Source organism: Carettochelys insculpta, chromosome 5 (genome assembly GCF_033958435.1).
Source record: "Carettochelys insculpta isolate YL-2023 chromosome 5, ASM3395843v1, whole genome shotgun sequence".
Classification (NCBI taxonomy): Eukaryota; Metazoa; Chordata; order Testudines; family Carettochelyidae; genus Carettochelys; species Carettochelys insculpta.
Window position 1 is genome coordinate 11,442,084 of NC_134141.1, and position 19,628 is coordinate 11,461,711.

Consider the following 19,628-nt stretch of genomic DNA (forward strand, 5'->3'; position numbering starts at 1 on the left):
ATGCGTGCACAAAATAAAACCCCAAAAGACTGACCCTGAGCAGGTCCATCTTACGCACAGGTACAAAACTAGTCTTAGGCTGAAGAGCACACTCATTCTGTCTCTGTGAATGGTCTAAGTGCCACTACATGGGACAGTGAACCGCATCCGTAGGTGTGTGGGTTACACTTGCAACCCCTCCCAGGTCAGGGTCTCCTGCAAATGTTATAAGCAGATTCTCCACCCCATTATCCAAGTCATTAATGAAAATATTGAATAGTATTGGACCGAAAACAAGAGAGTCGGGACCCGACCAGATATGTGCTGCCACTTCGACAGCAAAACCATGGACAGCCATTGATAAGTATGGTCTTTCCACCAGTTGTACACTCACCCTGCAGCAACACCATCTAGCCCCAGTGTGGGCAAAATACAGCCTGCTCACATTTCTATGCAGCATGCCCCCTGCAGGGAGATTCACGTGCCACCCAGCTAACCAACCCAGCACACAGAGCCAATGTTCAGCTGCACCTCCTGCCAGCTTGCTGCATCCTGCAGACGCTCTGAGGACCCTCCTGCTGGCCGTGCAAAGCGAGGGGGAAGGGGAGGACTGATGTCAGGGTGTCCTGTCCCTCTGCAGAGCAGGGGTCAGGGAGAGGGGATACAGCCCAGCTCAGGAGGGTTCTGAGCTGCTTTGAGCCGAAGTCGATTCTGAGGCGCGTGCCTTTCTTAAAGGGGCACTGCACTGTTTCTGAGCTTTCTCCTGCAGTCAGCTCACACAGTCTCTCCTGCTCTCGTTTTCTCTCACCCATGTAACTGACCTCTGTGCATGGTAGAGGGGAGACAAGAGGGCTCAGGAACAGAGCAGGAGAGCTTTCAGTTGAGTGTCTTAAAGAAATAGTGCATGGCATGTTGGAAACCAAGCAGACACACACTCTGTCAAGCACCCAAAGACAGTGTCGCACACTCCGTTCTCCGTGTGACATACCCATACAACCTGTCTGTGTCACACAGTGTGCCACATGCAGTGTCTGGCCACACACAGTCACACAAACACAATCTGTGTCAGAGATCTGAAGAAGTTGGTCTGTCCCACGAAAGCTCATCACCTAATGAATCATTTCGTTAGTCTTTAAATGCCACAGAACTGCTGTTTCGTTGTGTCACAGTCACACACACACACAAAGATCCGTGTCTCAAAATCTCTGTGTCTCACCCACACATACAGTCTCTACCTCTCACACACACTTGCCCTAGCCCCACCTCTTCCAGGGGCCCAGGGTCACACCATGACAAATTTGACAAAATTCATGGTGTTCCCCCCACCCAGCATAAATTATTGCTGCCCTCCCAATCTAGACCACATTTTCCTACTCTGCTAACGAGACTGTCACGCTGGACTGTATCCAAATCCTTACTAAACTAAGCATATCACATCTTCCGCTGCCCCACCTCATCTACTCGGCCAGTAACCCTTTCAAAGAAAGTAGGTTGGTTGGGCAAGGTTTATCTTAGGCAAATTCAGGTTAACTATTACTTATCACACTATTACTCTTGATTGTTTAATAATTTGTTCCAGTAGTTTTCCAGGACTCAAAAGTTAGGCTCACTGGTCTGTAGTTCCCACTCAGTACTCCTGGATGATTAACACAGTCCCACACATGCTCCCCACTGTTATTTTTGAGCACAGCTGCCCCACAGAAAGCATAGTTAGATGCCTTTGTTTTACTGAGCACATTGTTGATAACAAAGCACTTCGTCTCCAAGGGAAGGATGCATTCACAGAGCATAGTTTGCCTGAACTTGATTTAAATGCACTCCAGACAGCAGATAAGAAACAGAGTTAGCAAATGAAGGGAGAAAATGAACAAAAACCGAGGGAAACAATGAAGAGGTGGATGAAAAACAGATGAGGATCCTTGTAATTTGAAATCTAATTATATGTCACAGCTTTGGAATGAGGCAATGTAGCTAGGGCAGCAAGCAGAGAAACAAAAAAGAAAAAAGTATGTAATAAATATTTTATTACATTAATAATAATATGCTGCACTTTAGTCTTGGCCAAAACATATTCTTAAATCAGCTTTAGAATATGATTGCAATTTCAGGCTTAGGAGCATGAAGCCCCACATGACTGTAATTAATTCAATAAATCATGCTGGGAACTTGCTACAAAAACCTGACAGTGCTTAGTTGATATATTGCTTATTGGAGACCCGCAGAGATTCCCCCCGCCCCAGCCCCACATGCACACCCTCCATTTTATTATACTGCCAATGGTAGTGAATCAACAGTAGGTACCCTTTTCTGATCTGTCTGAACGATCATCTGCAGGTGTAGCACATAACATTCGTAGTGAGCTATTGCCATCACCTTCTGAAAACACAAAATTTGGTGCCACTTTTTTTTCCAAAGAATCTTTTTTAAACTCTCTGTCCCCCTTTAGTTTAGTGTATTAACAGAACCTACACAGCCTTGTTAAAGTATCTATGTGTTTGTGTAGAAGATTCTAGCTGGGAAGCATGAGTGGCTTAACCAATTTGCCTTGCCTTTCCTGACTGTTTATTATTTCATATGAACAGAGCAAATTATGCAGAACAAGAATGCAATATCCCAAGGCTTCACAATGCAGTAGAACTATTTTTAATGGACACTTATCAGCTGAATTTCCTTTGTGTCTATCAGGTTACATACCAATGTGCCTTTTAATTACATCCAGTATCCAGCTGTTTACAAGATTCTTTGTAATGTAGAAAATCTTTACGGGTAAAATATTGCACTTGACTCACCAAATCATTTTCAAAGATTCATTTTTTCTTTCCATCTTTAGATTCATATTTAAACCCATTTTATTGCAGTGGCATTGGTTTACATTAAGCTGAAGTTCCCAGTTTGCCACAGAGTCTGTTTAAATATGTTTGGGATTTTCACATTTTTTTCTCTCTAGTAATATGTGCACCCTTGCACACGCATGCATGTACACACACAAAACACACACACACACACACCCCTTGGAGCTCAGGATATTGTTCTCTCTTTGCCACAACTATATAGTGGAATTTTTGCTGTTTGTTTTGCTTTGTTATTTCCATATAAGGAATTTGTTATTCCCTAATAGCATATAAGTAATCTGCACCATGGCTACTAAATGAACTGAGAGCAGACACAACACTGAGTAATTCCTGCAAGGGCTAAGATGGGCTACAGTTTTATGTACATGATTATGGATGCATAGCTTACGTAGATATTCATAGTTCTCCTCATGCTAACTTAAGTTACTCAGATTTATTTAAGAACCACATTAATGGGAGGCGTGTTGAGCATGTTATTTGTCAACATGTGGCATCCCTTCCCCTGACAGTTAGCAGAAGCCAAGGGACAGGAAGAGGAAGGCAGTAAAAAGCGATTGAGAGAAAAATCAGGGACAGACAAAACAGACGACATCATGCGGCTCAGCAACTAGAATCGGGACACCAAGAATAATTCTTCCGTCCCAGAATTTGTTTCCTGAGGTCTAGTCAGAAACACAGGATGAGTTCCAATGAATGGGCAGGATGAGAGCTGAGTGAGAAAGGAAAAGACACATAGAGAGGCACATATATGATTGAAGGCATAAGCATACTACACTTTGGGAAAGAATGCCCAGACAAGTGGCCAGGAGAGAAAACTACACCAATTCATACAAGAAAATGACCCCATGTGTGTACTTCCTCCCTCTATCTGGTCTTACCAGCTATAATACAAAGGCAGTACATAGCTCATAGAATCAAGGAAGGCTGGGATGAGATGAAAAGAATAAAACAATCTAGGACAAAGATCATCGGGACATGAGCATATCCAGATTTTTTAAAGGTTAGATCTGTTGTCAAACCCTGAGCGGAACATTCAGCACAAAACCCAATGAAAATTTGTATTACAGTTGGGTGATCTAATTCAGAACAGATGCTCATTGGCCTCCTCGAGGACCTGGGTTTTCCCTTGAGTGCTTCTGTCCAAAGAATCTTTCCAGGGACCAGTGTTCCCGGTAAGCTGAGATGCCACCCAGCTGATTAGCACAGCACTCACAGCCACACACAGCAAGCAGCGTGTGTTTCTATTGGCGGTGCACAGTAGCACAGACCTTGGGGCGCATAAAATTTATTCCACCTACGGATGTCAAAAATGAGAAGGAACGCTGCCAAGGACCTTGGTTTCACCCGAGGTCTCTTATAGATTACAGATTACAAATCAGCTGTAGAAAATACAGAAGTGTTCACGGTTTCATTACCTCGGATCCAAACAATGCTAACTTTGTAAAATGCGCAACTACCTAAACACAGAACACTGGGGTGAGACTCACAAAAGTTCCCAGCATTCGTCTAATTCTACAGCCAACAGCAAAGCTCCCACTGGAGAAGAATTAGGCCGTCACTGAGCACTTCTGAAAGTCTCACCCTCGCTTCCTCAGTGGCTGCATAATCCCATCGTCTTGCTTCCTCCCTCTTTTCTACCCCCAATTCTATGCTGTCAAGAGTCTTAATCAGTGGCAGATTAAGAACAGGTGGGGCCCTGGGACCACACAGTCACAAGCCCCACAGAGGAGCTTCCCTGCAACAAGAGCTGCCTCATCAAGGCACGGGGTGCCAGGGAACAAGGCAGCCATGCCATAGAGGGGCTCCCTGGCAGTGGGAGCTGCCTCCCTTACATGTGGGGTGTCAGGGAATGGGGCAGCTGTCTCGTGGCAGAGCTTGCTGACAGCAGGGGCTGGCACCATAGGGTGCTAGAGAACCTACGCCAGGGAGGAGTTCCCCTGCAGCAGGATCTGCTGCTCGGAGGCACTGAACACCAGGAACTAGGGCGGCCTCCCAACAGAGGAGCTCCCAGACAGTGGGGATGCTGCCCCAAGGCAGAGGGTGCCAGGGAACTGAGCAACTGTGCTGCAGCAGAGACCCTGGGTGCCAGGGAACACAGCCCCACAAATTTGCCCATTTTCTTAAAGAAGTCAGGATGCCAGTGGGACAGCTTAAATAAGGGACTGTCCCAGGAAAAACAGGATGGATGGTCTCCCCACTCCAGCAGCGCCAACAGCCATTGCAAGCTCAGAGCTCCAGGTGCTGCTGCCAAAGTAGCAGCGGGAGTGGCCAAAGTTCAGAGCCCCTTTGATACACCAGACCTGGGACAACTAGCCCCTTTGCTGCCCTACTACCACCACAGACAGGCCTGGGTGATTCTTATGTATCATGGACCGCTTCCAAACCAGGACATACAGGGCAAAAATGGTGTACATTACAGTGAAAAGGAGACATGTGCAATAAATTAGGCCCTACTTGCCAAGCTTAACATTCATTACCATCTATCGAGAAAGTAATACCCATAAGGGGCATGGAGATGCTAATTTCCGTAAGTAGGCCAAAAGACATGATAGCATCATACCTTGGAAAATTGCTACTAATTAATGTAAAGTACCAGAGTAATTTTACATATGGCACTTGAGACTCCAAGAACCATGCGAAGGAAATGCGAAAATAGTGTCTGTTCTTTTCAAGAATAGGAAAGAGATTTGAACGTGATGTTTTGGTAATAGTCGTTAGAGAAGACAGCAAATATTTCAAGATAAATATTAAAAGCAAATGAGCTGTGTCATTTAAATCCCATTTAATGTTATGAGCTATAGGCACAATCCTAGTGATTGCGCTCCTGCTATGCACAATGCAATTAGTGCTAAGTTTTGCAGGTACAACTGCATACCTGACTTCTTTAAAAAAAATCAGGTCCCGTGTGTCAGTTGTGCAGGGAAGACTCTTTTCTCCAGAACGGGACGTAGTGACTATGATCAGTGTGTCCCCCGAAATCATTTTTTAAACTATTTTTATGAACACATGGCCAATTTCATCCTAGAAAGGGAGCAGTGTTAGCTGTCCCTGAATGCCAGTTTAGCCACACTGCAGCCACGAGCCTGGGAGAAAAACTAGATAAATTCATGTAGGATAGGTCCATTAGTGGCTATTAGCCAGGATAGGCAGGGATACAGTCCCCTAGCCTGTTCGTCAGAGGCTGGGAATAAGCAACAGGGGAGGGATCACTTCACCATTACCAGTTGTGGTCCCTCCTTCTGGGGAACCTGGCATTGGCCACTGTCAGAACACAAGACAGTGGGCTGGATGGACCTTTGTTCTGACACAGTGTGGCCGTTCTTACATCTTTAACCTTTCCCCCTTGAAATAAAAGGGAGCAGCCTCTGTAACTAACAGCGTTTTCATGAGTCACCAGCTCCAAAGGTTGTTTTCTGAACAGAACACTACCAGGCCCTCCCTAGAGGGCTGGTGGTGGGGCAGAGACAATCCCCACATCCTCGCCAGGCCCCACCCTGCTTCTTCCTGGTTCTCCACACCCTGGTTCCATCCCCACACGGTCCCCGCTCCATCCCTCAAGGTCCCTCCTCTGCTCTGCCATGTCCCACCCTCCCTGCACCTGTCCCACTCCCACTCCACCCCTTCCCCGAAGTCTCACCCCTGCTCTGCCCTCACCCCTTCCTGGTCCACCACTGACTGCAATACAGAGAGGATTTTACACACTATTATCAGAAAGGTAGCCGTGTTAGTCTGTATCTTCAAAAAGAAGAAGTCCTGGGGCACCTTATAGACGAACAGATATTTTAAAGCATAAGCTTTCCTGGGCGAAGACCCGCTTCAGCATCTGGGTCTTTGCCCATGAAAACTCATGCTCCAAAATATCTGTTAGTTTATAAGGTGCCACAGGACTTCTTGACACTTAATATTAGTATTTCAAGACACCAGATCACAACACAAGAGGGTATCAATGTTTAATTGCAAGGCTTTTGCAGCTACCTATATCTCTCAACCTAATGATGAAGTGCAAACCAATAACAAAAAGAAACTGGCCTTGCCCTTTACTGCCCATGGTGATGTTTGTAACAATCTTCAGATCTATTTTCTAGGGCCAGGGCTACACTAGCCCCCCACCCCTTTCAAAAGGGGGATGCTAATGAGCCACTTCAGCACATGCTAATGAGGTGCTGTCATGCATGTGCAGTGCCTTTAAGCATAATGGCAGCTGCACAAGTTTCGAAAGCGCCACTTCCGAAACGTGCGCTGCCCAGGTAGACAGGAGCCTTTTGAAAGGACCCCCCGGATTTTGAAAGCCCCTTCTTCCCAAGGCCAAATGGGAGGAAGGGGCTTTTGAAGTCAGGGGGGCCTTTCAAAAGGTCCCCTCTATATGAGTGGTGCACATTTCAAAAGTGGCACATTCTAAATGCACACGGATGCCATTCTGCTAATGAGGTGCCGAATATTCATGGCAGCACCTCATTAGCATACCCCTTTCAAAAGGTGGGGTCTAATGTAACCCACAGCCTGAGCGTGTTCATGTTGCAGATAATAACCTCATTACTGTTCAGCAGCACAATTGATCAAGATTAACTTTTTAATCTCTTGACAGCACTACTATTCTGCATGGTTTTGTTCATTCGAGTGGCCAGGTTCTCATTCTATCATATCATAGAACTGGAAGGGATCTTCCAAGGTCACCAAGTCCAATCCCCTGCACTTACGGCAGCAACCTATCACCTGCCCTGACAGTTTTGTTTTTTTTCAATCCTCCCTGCCCCAGACCGTTGAAAGCCCCTCCCATCAAGGTTTGGGCTCAAAACCCTCAATTAAAAGGCCAATGCTTTAACTACTGAGCTATCCCTGCCCATCTCTTGGTTAGAGGGTCTCGGCCTGATCTGTTGAGGACCTGGGATGGCATAAAGCCTGAGCTGCAGCTCTCTCTTCTCACAAGGACAAAAGAGGCAGCATCTTGCAGAACAAGCAAGACAAAAGAAAACATTGGGGGTGTGGCTACATTGCCCTTTCGGAACGGACATGCAAATACCGCTAATCCGACATGCAAATGAGATATGGATTTAAATATCGTGTGCCTCATTTACATACCTATGTGGGATCTCGATTCCAGAAGAGCTGATTTCGAAAGACAAAACCCCACTTTCGAAAGCACCCTTTTTCCTGAAAAAATTAGGAGGAAGGGCGCTATTGAAAGCAGGGATTCCTTTCGATTGAACCCTGTCTACATGGCTGTTTTGTCTTTTAAAATGAGCTCTTCCAGAATTGAGATCCCGCACAAGTATGCAAATTAGGTGTGAGATATTTAAATCCACACCTCATTTGAATTTCTGACCAGCCATATCAGCATGCCCCTTCTGAAAGGGAGGGGCAGTGTAGCCACAGCCTTGGTGAAAATCGTTCACCAGGTTGATTTTATAAGGATCAATTAATGAAACAAACAGTTCAATTTGTTTCTGCCTTGCAGTTCACACGCAATGCACAGTACAAGAGTTCAGCTCTATTTAGAAATTCTCTTAAGAGTGTGTTTTACACAAAGCATGCTTTGTGGAACAGGGATGCTTCATGTCCTTCAGCTCATGCTTAAATGCTTAATCACCACCACACTGGATAGTACCAGGGTGATAAAAAAAAAATCTCCTATCAGGTTTCAAGCAAGTGATAGCTTAATGGCTTCTGCACTGGCCTGCTCAACCCAGGGTTGTGAACTCAGTCCTTGAGGGCACCATTTAGGGGGCTGGGGCAAATACGTTTAAAAAAAAAAAAAATCTGTCAGGGATAGTGATAGGTCCTGCTATGAGAGCATGGGCTGGACTCAATAACCTCTGAAGGTCCCTTCCAGCTCTATGAGACAGTTGTTATCTCCCTATTACAAAACTCCCAAACAAATTTTCAAAATGTATATTTTCTCTCTTCAGCAAATCTTTTTCTTGCTAGCCCATATTCTGGGCAACACTGAGAACTCCATTTTATTTTGTAAGTGGGTTTCAGCATCACTGCGAAGGCACGAACAGGGAGCTGAGTTACTGCAAGCTCCCTAACAAGGAAAGTAAATTAATATTAAAAGGGACAACGCAGAATGAAAGGTCACTGTGCCCCTGCATTGTACAAGAGCCCTTATAAAAGTGGCATTCTCTTGCCCCTGAGAATGGCAAAAGCTTAGTCCCCTGGCACTCCATTGCTGTTGGCAATGTTAGGATTCCACGAGACCACCTCTTGAATGCAAACATTTACCAAAGTCTGGGCCTAATCCAAAACCCACAGACTTTAGTGCAAGTCCTTCCATTGATGGCAAGGGGCTTTGGGTCCAAACCTATGTGCAGTTCCTATTAGACTGACCCAGCCTTAGTAGAGAAGACAAGCAAGTAACTGCTAAAGAGCCCACATCAGCTTGGTGCCTCTTGCCTGCCCCTCTACTTCACTGGTGGTGAACCTCACGGCTCAGTCCCTCTCATCCTGCCTACAGCTTTGGCATCACCTCTAGGAGAAGAGTAGCTCCAATATTAAGGGGAACAATAGCAAGCACCTCACAGAATCCACAAACAAATGTCCACCCTGGAAACGTTTGCTCTTGACAGTGTTTTTTCTCGTGGTTTACAATGGAGCTGGAATTCATATGAGCTTTGTTGTCTTTCTGCATGTATTAGTATCACAAGAGACTTGACCTGTTACTAGCAATAACATTCATTAGCTAACCCTTTTGCAGAACTGAACGAGAGAAAGAGAACAAATTAGTTTACGTAGGTCCTGCAAAACTGGTTGCTGTCTACTACTCCTCTGCTCCGTTCTTTATCCCTCCCCCGTTCCTCTTCATTTTGGGCAGGAGAGAGGGTATTTTTGAGTTTATATTATGTGGCACTGCTACAAAAGTTATTGAAACGGCCTATTTTTCGACGCCATGTCATTATGTGCTGTAGCTTTCATCTGAAAAACCTTTATTTAAAAATTAATTTAGAAGATTCTCGGCTGGTTTTAAAACAATTCTTCTTACAACCCAGAGAACAACCCCCAGCAGAGAGTCACCATTTTGAATTGGAACTGAAAATTTAAGAAAATGCAGAAACTGTAGAAGACAATATATAATGCAGGGAACTTTATGACGTCACAGAGAGGTAGCTGTGTTAGTCTGTCTCTTCTCAAAAGATAGAAAAAAGAAAGAAAATCTTTCAGTAAAATTCTCATGATGTCAGTTTACTTTTATCAGAATTTTCTAGATCTAAAGAACTGGGTCTGTCTCACAAAAGCTCATCACCTAATAAATTACTTTGTTGGTCTTTAAAGTGCTCCAGGACTGCTTTTTTGTTTTATGAGGGTTTTCAATTCCCTTACAGGAAGGGAACCCTCATAAGTGACCATAGTAGCTGCTGTTACTGCACTTTCTACATCAGAGTTCTTGGCCACTGGATCTGTGTAATTACATATTCCATGGTCCCAATAAATCTCTAAGTTGCTCTTTTCCTTTGCTCAGACCCCAAGTAGGCTGGCATGTAGGCAGAATGGAAAGAAACCACTATATGTTTGTCTATTGCCATCTATTATACAGCCACTAGATGTCTCTGCTCTACATAGTTCCAGACAGGGTGTGGTCCATGGTAAACAAAGACGACAAAGGCAGAACTCAAGCAGCATAGAATATGGGGGATGTATCTGTAATTTGCAATTGCTTTCTTTCACAAATGCTTCCTTTTTGAAAGGTATGCTATGACTGTATGTATCATTCATGGCAACCTTTGCATGGGAACCCCACTGCTGGTCATCAGCATTGCAGAGGATTCTCTATGAACCATCCATACCTGGGGTGAATTTTGACCAAAGAGAATACACACGGAACTTTAACATTGAAATACATACCTTTGTAGAGTAAACTAACAAATTTTATGCTTGCGAAGGGATGAGCTCCAGGTTCTCTTGCAAACATTGATTACACCATAAATACCTATAACAGGAAGCATTTAATAATAATACATAATTATGTACTATTTGATTACAGGTTGAACCTTTCCAGTCCAGCACTCTCTTGTCCAGCAACATCTATAATCCAGCATGATTTTAGTTAGCCAGATGTCCACCTACCATGGGTGTGGCCAAGTTTCTTGTGGTTCCATAAGTTTGCTTATAGCCAAGAGTCATGGCTCTCAAGTATTCTCTGCTGTTATTTAACTGTAATTTACCCCTTAATGTCTTCTAAGAACCACATAAGCAGTGTAAGTGTTGGAAATACGGCTAGACCATATTGACCTCCTGTGGTCAAGTAAATTCTCTTGTTCAGCACTGGTCAGGTCCCGAGGGTGCTGGACTAGAGGGGTTCAACCTGTACTATTACTATTAAATTTCCCTGTTATGTTGTAGATGCTGAAGACCTAAACAACATATTAATACGACTATTCAAAAGTAAATGACATCTTCTTTAATATGATCCCATTTTCTCTTCAATTGTTCCTCCCTTCACAATATCTTACAAATTCAAATAATGTCTGCCTAAGAAGCAGAGCTTCGCAAATTGCAAATGGAAAAATAAATATAAATTTATATTGTTTGTTGTAGCGAAAATTCACGTATCAAAATTTGTAAATCGAGGTATAGGTGTAAGATAGGTGATTTTCAAAGATATATCCTTGCTATGGGTAGGACTCAAGCAGTGAAACAAGTCAGCAGATCAGTTGGCAATAATGTCTGCCTAAGAAGCAGACACTCAAATAATGTCTGCCTGTGAAGCACAGCTTCCAAATTTAAAGCCCCAGAACATTAATTTATCATTTGACTGCTTTGGGACATACAGCTAAACAGAGGTGCTTATAAGGATATACAGCCTGATATTCTGCTAAGGAATACACCTGTCCCTCAATTTATAAACATAATTTGTTCCATGAAAACTGTTCGTAAGGTAATAATTCATAAATCAAAATTGAAATTCCCATTAATTTCAATGTAATGTCAATGTTCCCAACTCCCAAAATAATCATCCAATATTCTTCCCACATGCTACAATACTATACAATCATAAAAATAAGAACAGAGCTTTATTGCTTTTTTGACAACATTTATGACCACTAGTCAGTTCTTAGATGGGGTGGAAAAGGTCGTGTCAACTTGAGTTCCATAGGATCATCTGTGTTGCCATTGGAAACAGCTCTGTAGTGACTTCAGCATCCTTAATTGAGTTTATCTCTTCAGCTTTTGAGATCAAGGATCAGCTGATGGTGATGAGAGTTTAGGAGAAGCTGATGAGGTTGAGAGTTGAAAAAATGATAGAATTGAAGTTTGGACTGCAGCCCTCTTCTTCCTGTTAGACAACTTCTCGTAGTATCAAATGGCTTCACGAATTTGTCACTTGCATGCTGAACTCCATTCTAAATTGGGGTTGTTGTCATCACGAATTTGTGTAATTGCCTCCAAAGCACTGAAGAATTTTGAGTGTTTTAGAATCCAGTGGTTTTTTTGTAGTTCATCCAATTCTTTCTCCACCTTTTCTGATAACTCTTCTGCATCCAGCTGAATTAATTCTTCATTAGTCAATTTTTCATTGTTTGACAACAACAGGTCTGGAACACCACTGTGTCTACCTCACTGAACCCTGCTCGAGTTGCTAGTTGCACGACAGAATTTGAATGTCTTTCAATTCACCCTCAAAACCACAGAAATCATGAACACATTTTGGCAATAGCTTTTTCCAAATACCATTCAGGATACTTTGACTAATTTTATTCCATGCAGTTGTGATACTTTCTATAGCCATCTTGATGTTGTAATTCTTCCACAACTGCTTAATTGTGGGTTTGTCTTCTCCATCTGATGCAGATACAAAATACCTCATCACCAGCTTCAGACAGTAAGCTTTAAATGTAGCAAAGATGCCTTGATCCATTGACTGAAGGATGGAAGGGGTATTTGGGGGGCATAAAAAACACTCAGCTGTCATTGCCATAGTCTTTGACATTGATAGGCTGACCGGGAGCATTATCGAGGATCAGCAGACATTTATTATCCAGATTATTTTCAGCACAGTATTTAGATATGAGTGATGAAAGGTAGTTTGTTATGTAATCAGCAAAAACCCGCTTTGTCACCCCGCCTTTCAATTAGAATACCAGACCACAGGTAATGATGCCCTGTTAAAGCCTTTAGCGCGCTCAGATTTTCCAAATGGTAAACAAGGAGAGGCTTCAATTTCACATCTCTTTCCAAATTTCTACCAAGAATAATGTCAGTCAATCCTTGGAGGCCTTGAAACCTGTTGCTTTTGTTTTATCCTTTGAAATAAATGCACTCTTTTCCAGAAAAGCACTGTTTCGTCAACATTAAAGATTTGTTTTGGAGAATATGCACCTTCATCAATTATTTGTTGCAATGTGTCTGGGAAAATGTTAGCTGCCTGAATATCAGCATATGCTTCTTTGCCTGTAACATGCAGACTATGATAATGTGAACGCACTTGAAAGCGCTCAAACCAACCGTGATTTGCTTTGAACATTACTTTGGCAGCCCCAACTTGCTTCTCCTCCTCAGCTTTCTTCTTTAGGTCCTCAAACAAAGACAGGGCTTTCACCTTATGATGAGGAAGTTCAAAGGCATTATGGTTATCAATCCAACATATCAAAAGTCTCCAATTCTTTTAATAACTTCAAGTTTGGTAGCCACGGATGTTGCTCTTCATGGTTTCTTGGTCTTCGTGACAGCTCCTGAAGAAACTTTTTCATGTCTAGGACCCATGACAATCACAAATAACAAAGATATTTGAAGGTTAATATCACTCACAGTCAAGATGATACAAACACAATGAAGCGTATGAACCAACTGGGAAGAGCTGGGCTGCTGAGCAAAATGAGTTAGCCTCACACTGCATTCTGCTGTATTCCTCTATGTTTGTTATTAAAAAGCAGATGCTCGGATGAAGGTTGGTTCTTCTTTATAGCGAAAATATGTTTGCAAATTGAAAAATACATATACATTTATATTGTTTGTTGTAGCGAAAATTCATAAATCAAAAGTTTGTAAATTGAGGGATAGGAGATTTTCAAAGGCATATCCTTGCTATGGGTAGGACTCAAGTCATGAAACAAGTCAGCACGTTAGTTGGCAATGGTAATGAAAAAGGAACGTAATTTAACTTACTGGATTTTCTAATGATTCAAGGATAATTATTTCATATTATTCTTCCATGAAAGCAAGGTCTTTGCATCTTTTAGAAAAATAGGGGTAAATTTTTAAATGGCTTATGTCCACTCACGTTATTTCTAGTTCAGCTATGGAGCTAGAATCAAAATAAATTATGATGTATAAAGAGTTGCCAGTGGCCTCTGATCTCTTTACTCTAAGGCCAAGAGAAAAATTGTCTCACTCATCTACAACAGTGGTTTCATTATTCATTTGACCACTTTCAGCAATATATGACCCCAGAGGCAGCCTTCAGCTACTGATTCAGCCAAAAGTCATCAGTTCTGCGATGTAAAATTGTAATTACAGAGATCTATTAACTAGGGCAAGAGGGGAGGTTGCATTCAAGGAAGATTTTAAATCAGGCTTTGCAACTTTCACATGATTGATAACTCTGTAGTACATCTACTGCTGGCATTAAATTCCACTGACTTCAACTGAGTTACATATGGATGAATTTGACCCTCTGTCTCCCAAAAGGGCTATCCATATGCATGTGTGCTTACCCAAGCCTGGAGGAAGCTTCTCTGCCTATTAGGAGCATTCGTATATGGATAATATCCTGATAAAATAGTATTTTCAGTGAAAAGGGAACCTGTGAGTAATTTAATGTCAGTCTGTGGCTGAATCCTGCTCTAGCATTGCCAGCTCCTGCAATTTTATCCCAAGTCTTGTGCTTTTTGGTGTCTCTCTGAAAGTCCCAGATCCCAAAGTCATGGGATTCTGCACTTTCCTTTAGTATAAAAAGGATGTTTGTGGGCCTTCTGGTTGCAGATAAAAGATTGAAAAGCTCAAAAAAAAAAACCCACCCAACAGAAGGCAAATACAAAGAATCAAAAATATATTATATTTTTATAAACCTCATGATATTGCGGGGAGGGGGAAGAGAAGAGACTTGGCAGCATAAGGTATGTAAGGCAAAAGAATGAAATAAAAAGCCTTTACCGCAGCTAGTTATGCCGCCAGCACCCTCTGGGATGTGAAGAAAGCAGCACCCCCGCTCCCCGGGATGCCAGGATTAGCTGAATGCACAACAAAAAGCTGTACAGGATGGCACAACAGGACACCTTCCCTGGAACCCCCAGGGCTGAGGCAGGATGTGTCTAACTTCCTAAGGGTCAGTGCAATTGCGCACAGGTCCAGCACAGGCTGTCACACTATCTGACCTCCTGTTTAATGTGTAAACCATTTCCAATAGCACATGAGAAGGAAGAATGGTTGAGACTGCTGGCAGAGGGAGGGACCGTGGCTGAAGGGCTCCTATTACTTGTCCTGATTCTACCTTCTTGGAAGAGCAGCACTTAGCTCCACTATGGCCAGCTATGGCTCTATAGTCACTACCACGCTGGTGAGGGATGGATAAGATTTCCCATGGGACTGACAAGTCTTACTGTCATGCTTAACATTCAGAGGTTTTTCTCTATTGCACACATTCCATCTCCCAAAGACTGCAAGGCCAGGTGGGACCTTTGTGATCAGCTGCTAGTCTGATGTCCTGCAAGACACAGGCCAGAGAGCCTCACCCAGGAATTCTTGGTGTCCTTCACCATCAGTGGGTGTGAATGTGTAAGACGCTCGATGGAACCCTCTGCTGCTGTAGGCATGTAGCTGCCAAAGAGATACATTAGGACTCCGCACTCTTGGCTCCTAGGACACGCTCCTCCCACACATTCAGCAGCACAGTATTGAAAACTAGTGCACTCATTTTAAGTGCCTTAGCAATGCTTCCTCCTTCCAAAGCCAGCTTCACCTTCCTGTGAGCTACAGCCCTCTCAGTGCCCTCCGACAAGTAAATAAAACTCACACCTATGCCCTCCCACATGGTACCCTGCCTTTCCATGCCTTGCCAGCTGAAAGCCTGATGCTCCCTAGTCACATTTGGTGCTGTGTCTACATTACTGCACTAAGTCAAACTGAAGTACGCCACTCCAGCTATGTGAATAATGCTGCTGGAGTCAACATACCTTAGGCTGTGTCCACACCATGCTGGGTTGATGGGAGACACTCTTCTTACTGTTCTCCTCCAGGGCAGAGTACCCAGGGTGACTGGAGCGTGATCGGCAGTTGATTTGGTGGGTCTTCATGAGATCCACAAAAGTAAGACCCAGTGCATCGATCCCAGCCATAGTGGAGAGACAGCCACAATTTTAGAAGGGCAATGGACTTTTTCCCTGCTGGGTCCTGGCTTGAAGGACATGCCAGGAGCTGGCACAGAAAAGGTGACAAAGATCATTCTGGGAGGATAAACTTCTCTCACATAGCCCCCTTAGTGGTGTGGAAGTATAACATTGTATAAGTATAACGTTGTATAAGGGGACATGCTGGATACATTGTATATGAGAGGGCATGCCAAAACATGTTACGAAGTATCTGAGGGAGCACACGTAGGGACAGTTAGCTTTTGAACGGAGAAGCAATTAAGATGGAGCCAGCACGTCTAAGAAGCAGGCATCAGAATGGAAGGTGTGAACGGCAATTAGTTAAGTTAACTGGAAGCTGTTAAAGGAGATTGTTAAGGGTGGCAGGTAACTGAAGATACGTGACTGGTCTCAGGGATCTCAAAGGGTGGTGACTAAAATCTTTTTCTTCTTTTGTCTGTAACTTGTTCTCCAAAAAACTGTATAAATTAAGAGACACAAGCCCCACTGGGCGGGGGGGGGGCTCACTTCTAAATGTATTAGCAGAGCGGCTTTGCTAATAAAACAGAGTGGTCTGATAAATTGTGAGTCTGAGTCAAACTTTGACAGTGGCTCCCTAACAAAAAGCCTAGATATTATCCAATTCTTGCAAGGCTTATGATGGGGAATTCAGCAGAGTAACTTGAAAATACATAGGGGCATTCCTATGTATTATGCTCAAAAAATGAGCTACAAATGTTAAGAAATTAATTTAGCTTAAGTCACTAGGCTCACCCTGAACCCTGACCTCATCCCAAATGATCACCTAGCACTTTTAAACACCCCAGTTAAGTGTCCACCTGTGTTTTCTTGGGCGCCTAAATACCTTTGCAAGTCGCACCTCTATCTGCATACAATGATGTACCTAGATCCCCCCTACCAACACCTAGAATTCTATGTGGACTCCCACTGACGGGCATGACGACAGTCTAGATTTCTATATACTACGCTTCCACAACTATGCGCAGACTCAAATTATACGCAAACACCACCATATGAAATACAATCTCACCTGTGCCGAATGCTATGCTGTCCAGTCTCAAAAATAACTCAGACATTATAATCAAGCCAGCTGACAAAGGGGGTGCTATTGTCATCATAAATAAGTCAGACTATGAACAGGAGGCAGCTAGACAACTATCCCACACCATATTTTACAGACCTCTTTCCTCAGATCCCACCTTAGAATTCCAAAAGAAACTGCACCATCTACTTAAAGAATTGCCTGCTTCTTCTCGAGACCAAATTCACTCAGACACAGTGTAAGCCCCGACCTGGATTATTCTATTTACTGCATAAAATCCACAAGCCTGGAAACCCAGGATGCCCTATCATTTCAGGTACCCGCACCCTTACTACTGGATTGTCCAGCTACATAGACTCCCTCCTCAAACCCTTTGCCACCAGCACTCCTAACTATCACCGAGATACCACTGACTTCCACGGGAAATTACAAAACATTGGAAACATTACTGACAATTCCATCCTTGCCACCATATTCCACATGGAGATGAATGACAGGATATCAGGAACACCATCCCTGATGTTACCACAGCAAATCTGGTGGCTGACCTATGTAACTTTGTTCTCACTCACAATTATTTCCAGTTTGGGGACAATTTATACCTCCAGATTAGCAGCACTGCTATGGGCACTCGCATGGCCCCACAGTATGCTAACATTTTTATGACTGACTTAGAACAACAATCCCTTAGCTCTTGTCCCCATTTCCCCTCCTTTACTTGGGCTACATCAATGACATCATCTTTATCATTTGGACCCACAGTAAAGAGAGACTCGGGAAGAATTCCACAGAGATTTTAACAACCTGCATCCTACCATCAATCTCAGCCTTGACTATTCCTCACAAGAAACACATTTCCTGGATACCACAGGAAATACTGGATATACTGGATACCATGGACTGCTACACTTACATACATGCCTCTAGCTTCCATCCAGCACACACCACACGATCCATCGTTTATAGTCAAGCCCTTAGATACAATCACATCTGCTCTGATCCTACTGATAGAAACCGAAAACTACCAGACCTCTACCAAGCATTCGTAAAATTTAGTTACCCACTGGGAGAAGAAAAAAAAACAAATTGACAGTGCCAGACAAATACCCAGAAACCAACTACTTCAAGATAGGCCCCAGAAGATCAATAACAGAACACCACTTATCATCTACAGCCCCCAACTCAAACCCCTGCAACGCATCATCTAAAACCTATAGCCTATTCTGGATCAGGATGCTACACTCCAGAAGGCCCAAGGTGACAGGCCTGTCCTTTCCTATAAACAACCTCTTAACCCGAGAAAGATTCTCGCCAGCAATCACACGCTACACCACAGTAATACTAATCCTGGAACTCTTTCTTGCAACCAACCCCACTGCCAACTTTGTCCACATATTTACTCTGGGGATACCATCACTGGACCTAACCATGTTAGTTACAAGACCAAAGGAACATTCTCCTGCACTTTCAGCAACATTATATATGCCATTATGTGCCAACAGTGCCCTGCCACTATGTACATTGGACAGACTGAGCAAAACCTCTGCCAAAGAATAAAGGGACACAGAGCAGACCTCTAGAAACTCTATACACATAAGCTGGTCAGTGAACACTTCAATGGAGTGGGCCATTTTGTTAAAGACTTGAGAACTTGTGTCCTGGCGCAAAAAGAATTTAAAAACAGATTAAAGTGAGAAATTTGAGTTGGAGTTCATAATCAATTTTAACACATTAACACATGGTATGAACAGAGACATCAATTACCTCACGCATTACAAGGACTGCTTCTCTTTCCTCTGATGCTCATAATTATCTCAGGCAGGACAATCAACATCCCAGCACCCCTCATCCCCTCCTCCAGTTCTGTGTATTTAATTTGTCAGTTTTTATTGCCATTTTTTTTTGGTCCTCTGTACTTATAAATGTCAGTCTGTATTGGAAATGAGATTGATCTGATAAAGTGGGTCTGTCCCACGAAAGCTCATCACCGAATAAACCATTTTGTTAGTCTTTAAAGTGCTACATTTCTGCTGCTTTATTTCATTTTAACTAAAAATCACTTTAGAATTAGGATTAAGTTAAACCAGTGCAAAACCCAGTGGACCAGTAGACACTCATCTTGATTTCAACCTGGCATATATCATTGCAACTTAAACCAATTCCTCAGCAACTTAAGGTAAATTGATTTAAGCTATTTTAAAACTGATTTAAGAGTTTCCAGGCTGGGGAGTGGAGGAGGGGGACAGTGTGAACTGATTTAACTAAGTATCACAGAGGTAGCCATGTTAGTCTGTATCTTCAAGAACAACAAGAAGTTCTGTGGCACCTTTGAGACTAATAGATATTTTGGAGCACCAGCTTTCATGGGCAGAGACCCTCTTCTTCACCCATGAAAGCTTATGCTCCAAAACATCTGTTAGTGTATAAGATGCCACAGGACTTCTGATCTAACGA

The 19,628-nt window shown here is 43.2% G+C and overlaps 2 protein-coding genes across 5 annotated transcripts in view; both read right to left on the bottom strand.

Moving 5' to 3' along the window:
• Positions 1 to 16,099, bottom strand: part of LOC142012994 (uncharacterized protein KIAA1958-like) — a 30,135-nt gene extending 14,036 nt beyond the window's left edge. Inside the window, exons 1-3 of the mRNA XM_074994029.1 lie at positions 15,938 to 16,099; positions 13,252 to 13,365; positions 12,543 to 12,687 (exon numbers count right to left, since the gene is read on the bottom strand). Coding sequence (XP_074850130.1) covers positions 12,543 to 12,687; positions 13,252 to 13,365; positions 15,938 to 16,099 — 421 coding nt within the window. The remainder of the gene's footprint in view (positions 1 to 12,542; positions 12,688 to 13,251; positions 13,366 to 15,937) is intronic.
• Positions 1 to 19,628, bottom strand: part of LOC142013372 (uncharacterized protein KIAA1958-like) — a 125,759-nt gene that overhangs the window by 49,108 nt on the left and 57,023 nt on the right. The gene's annotated exons all lie outside the window — the stretch shown is intronic.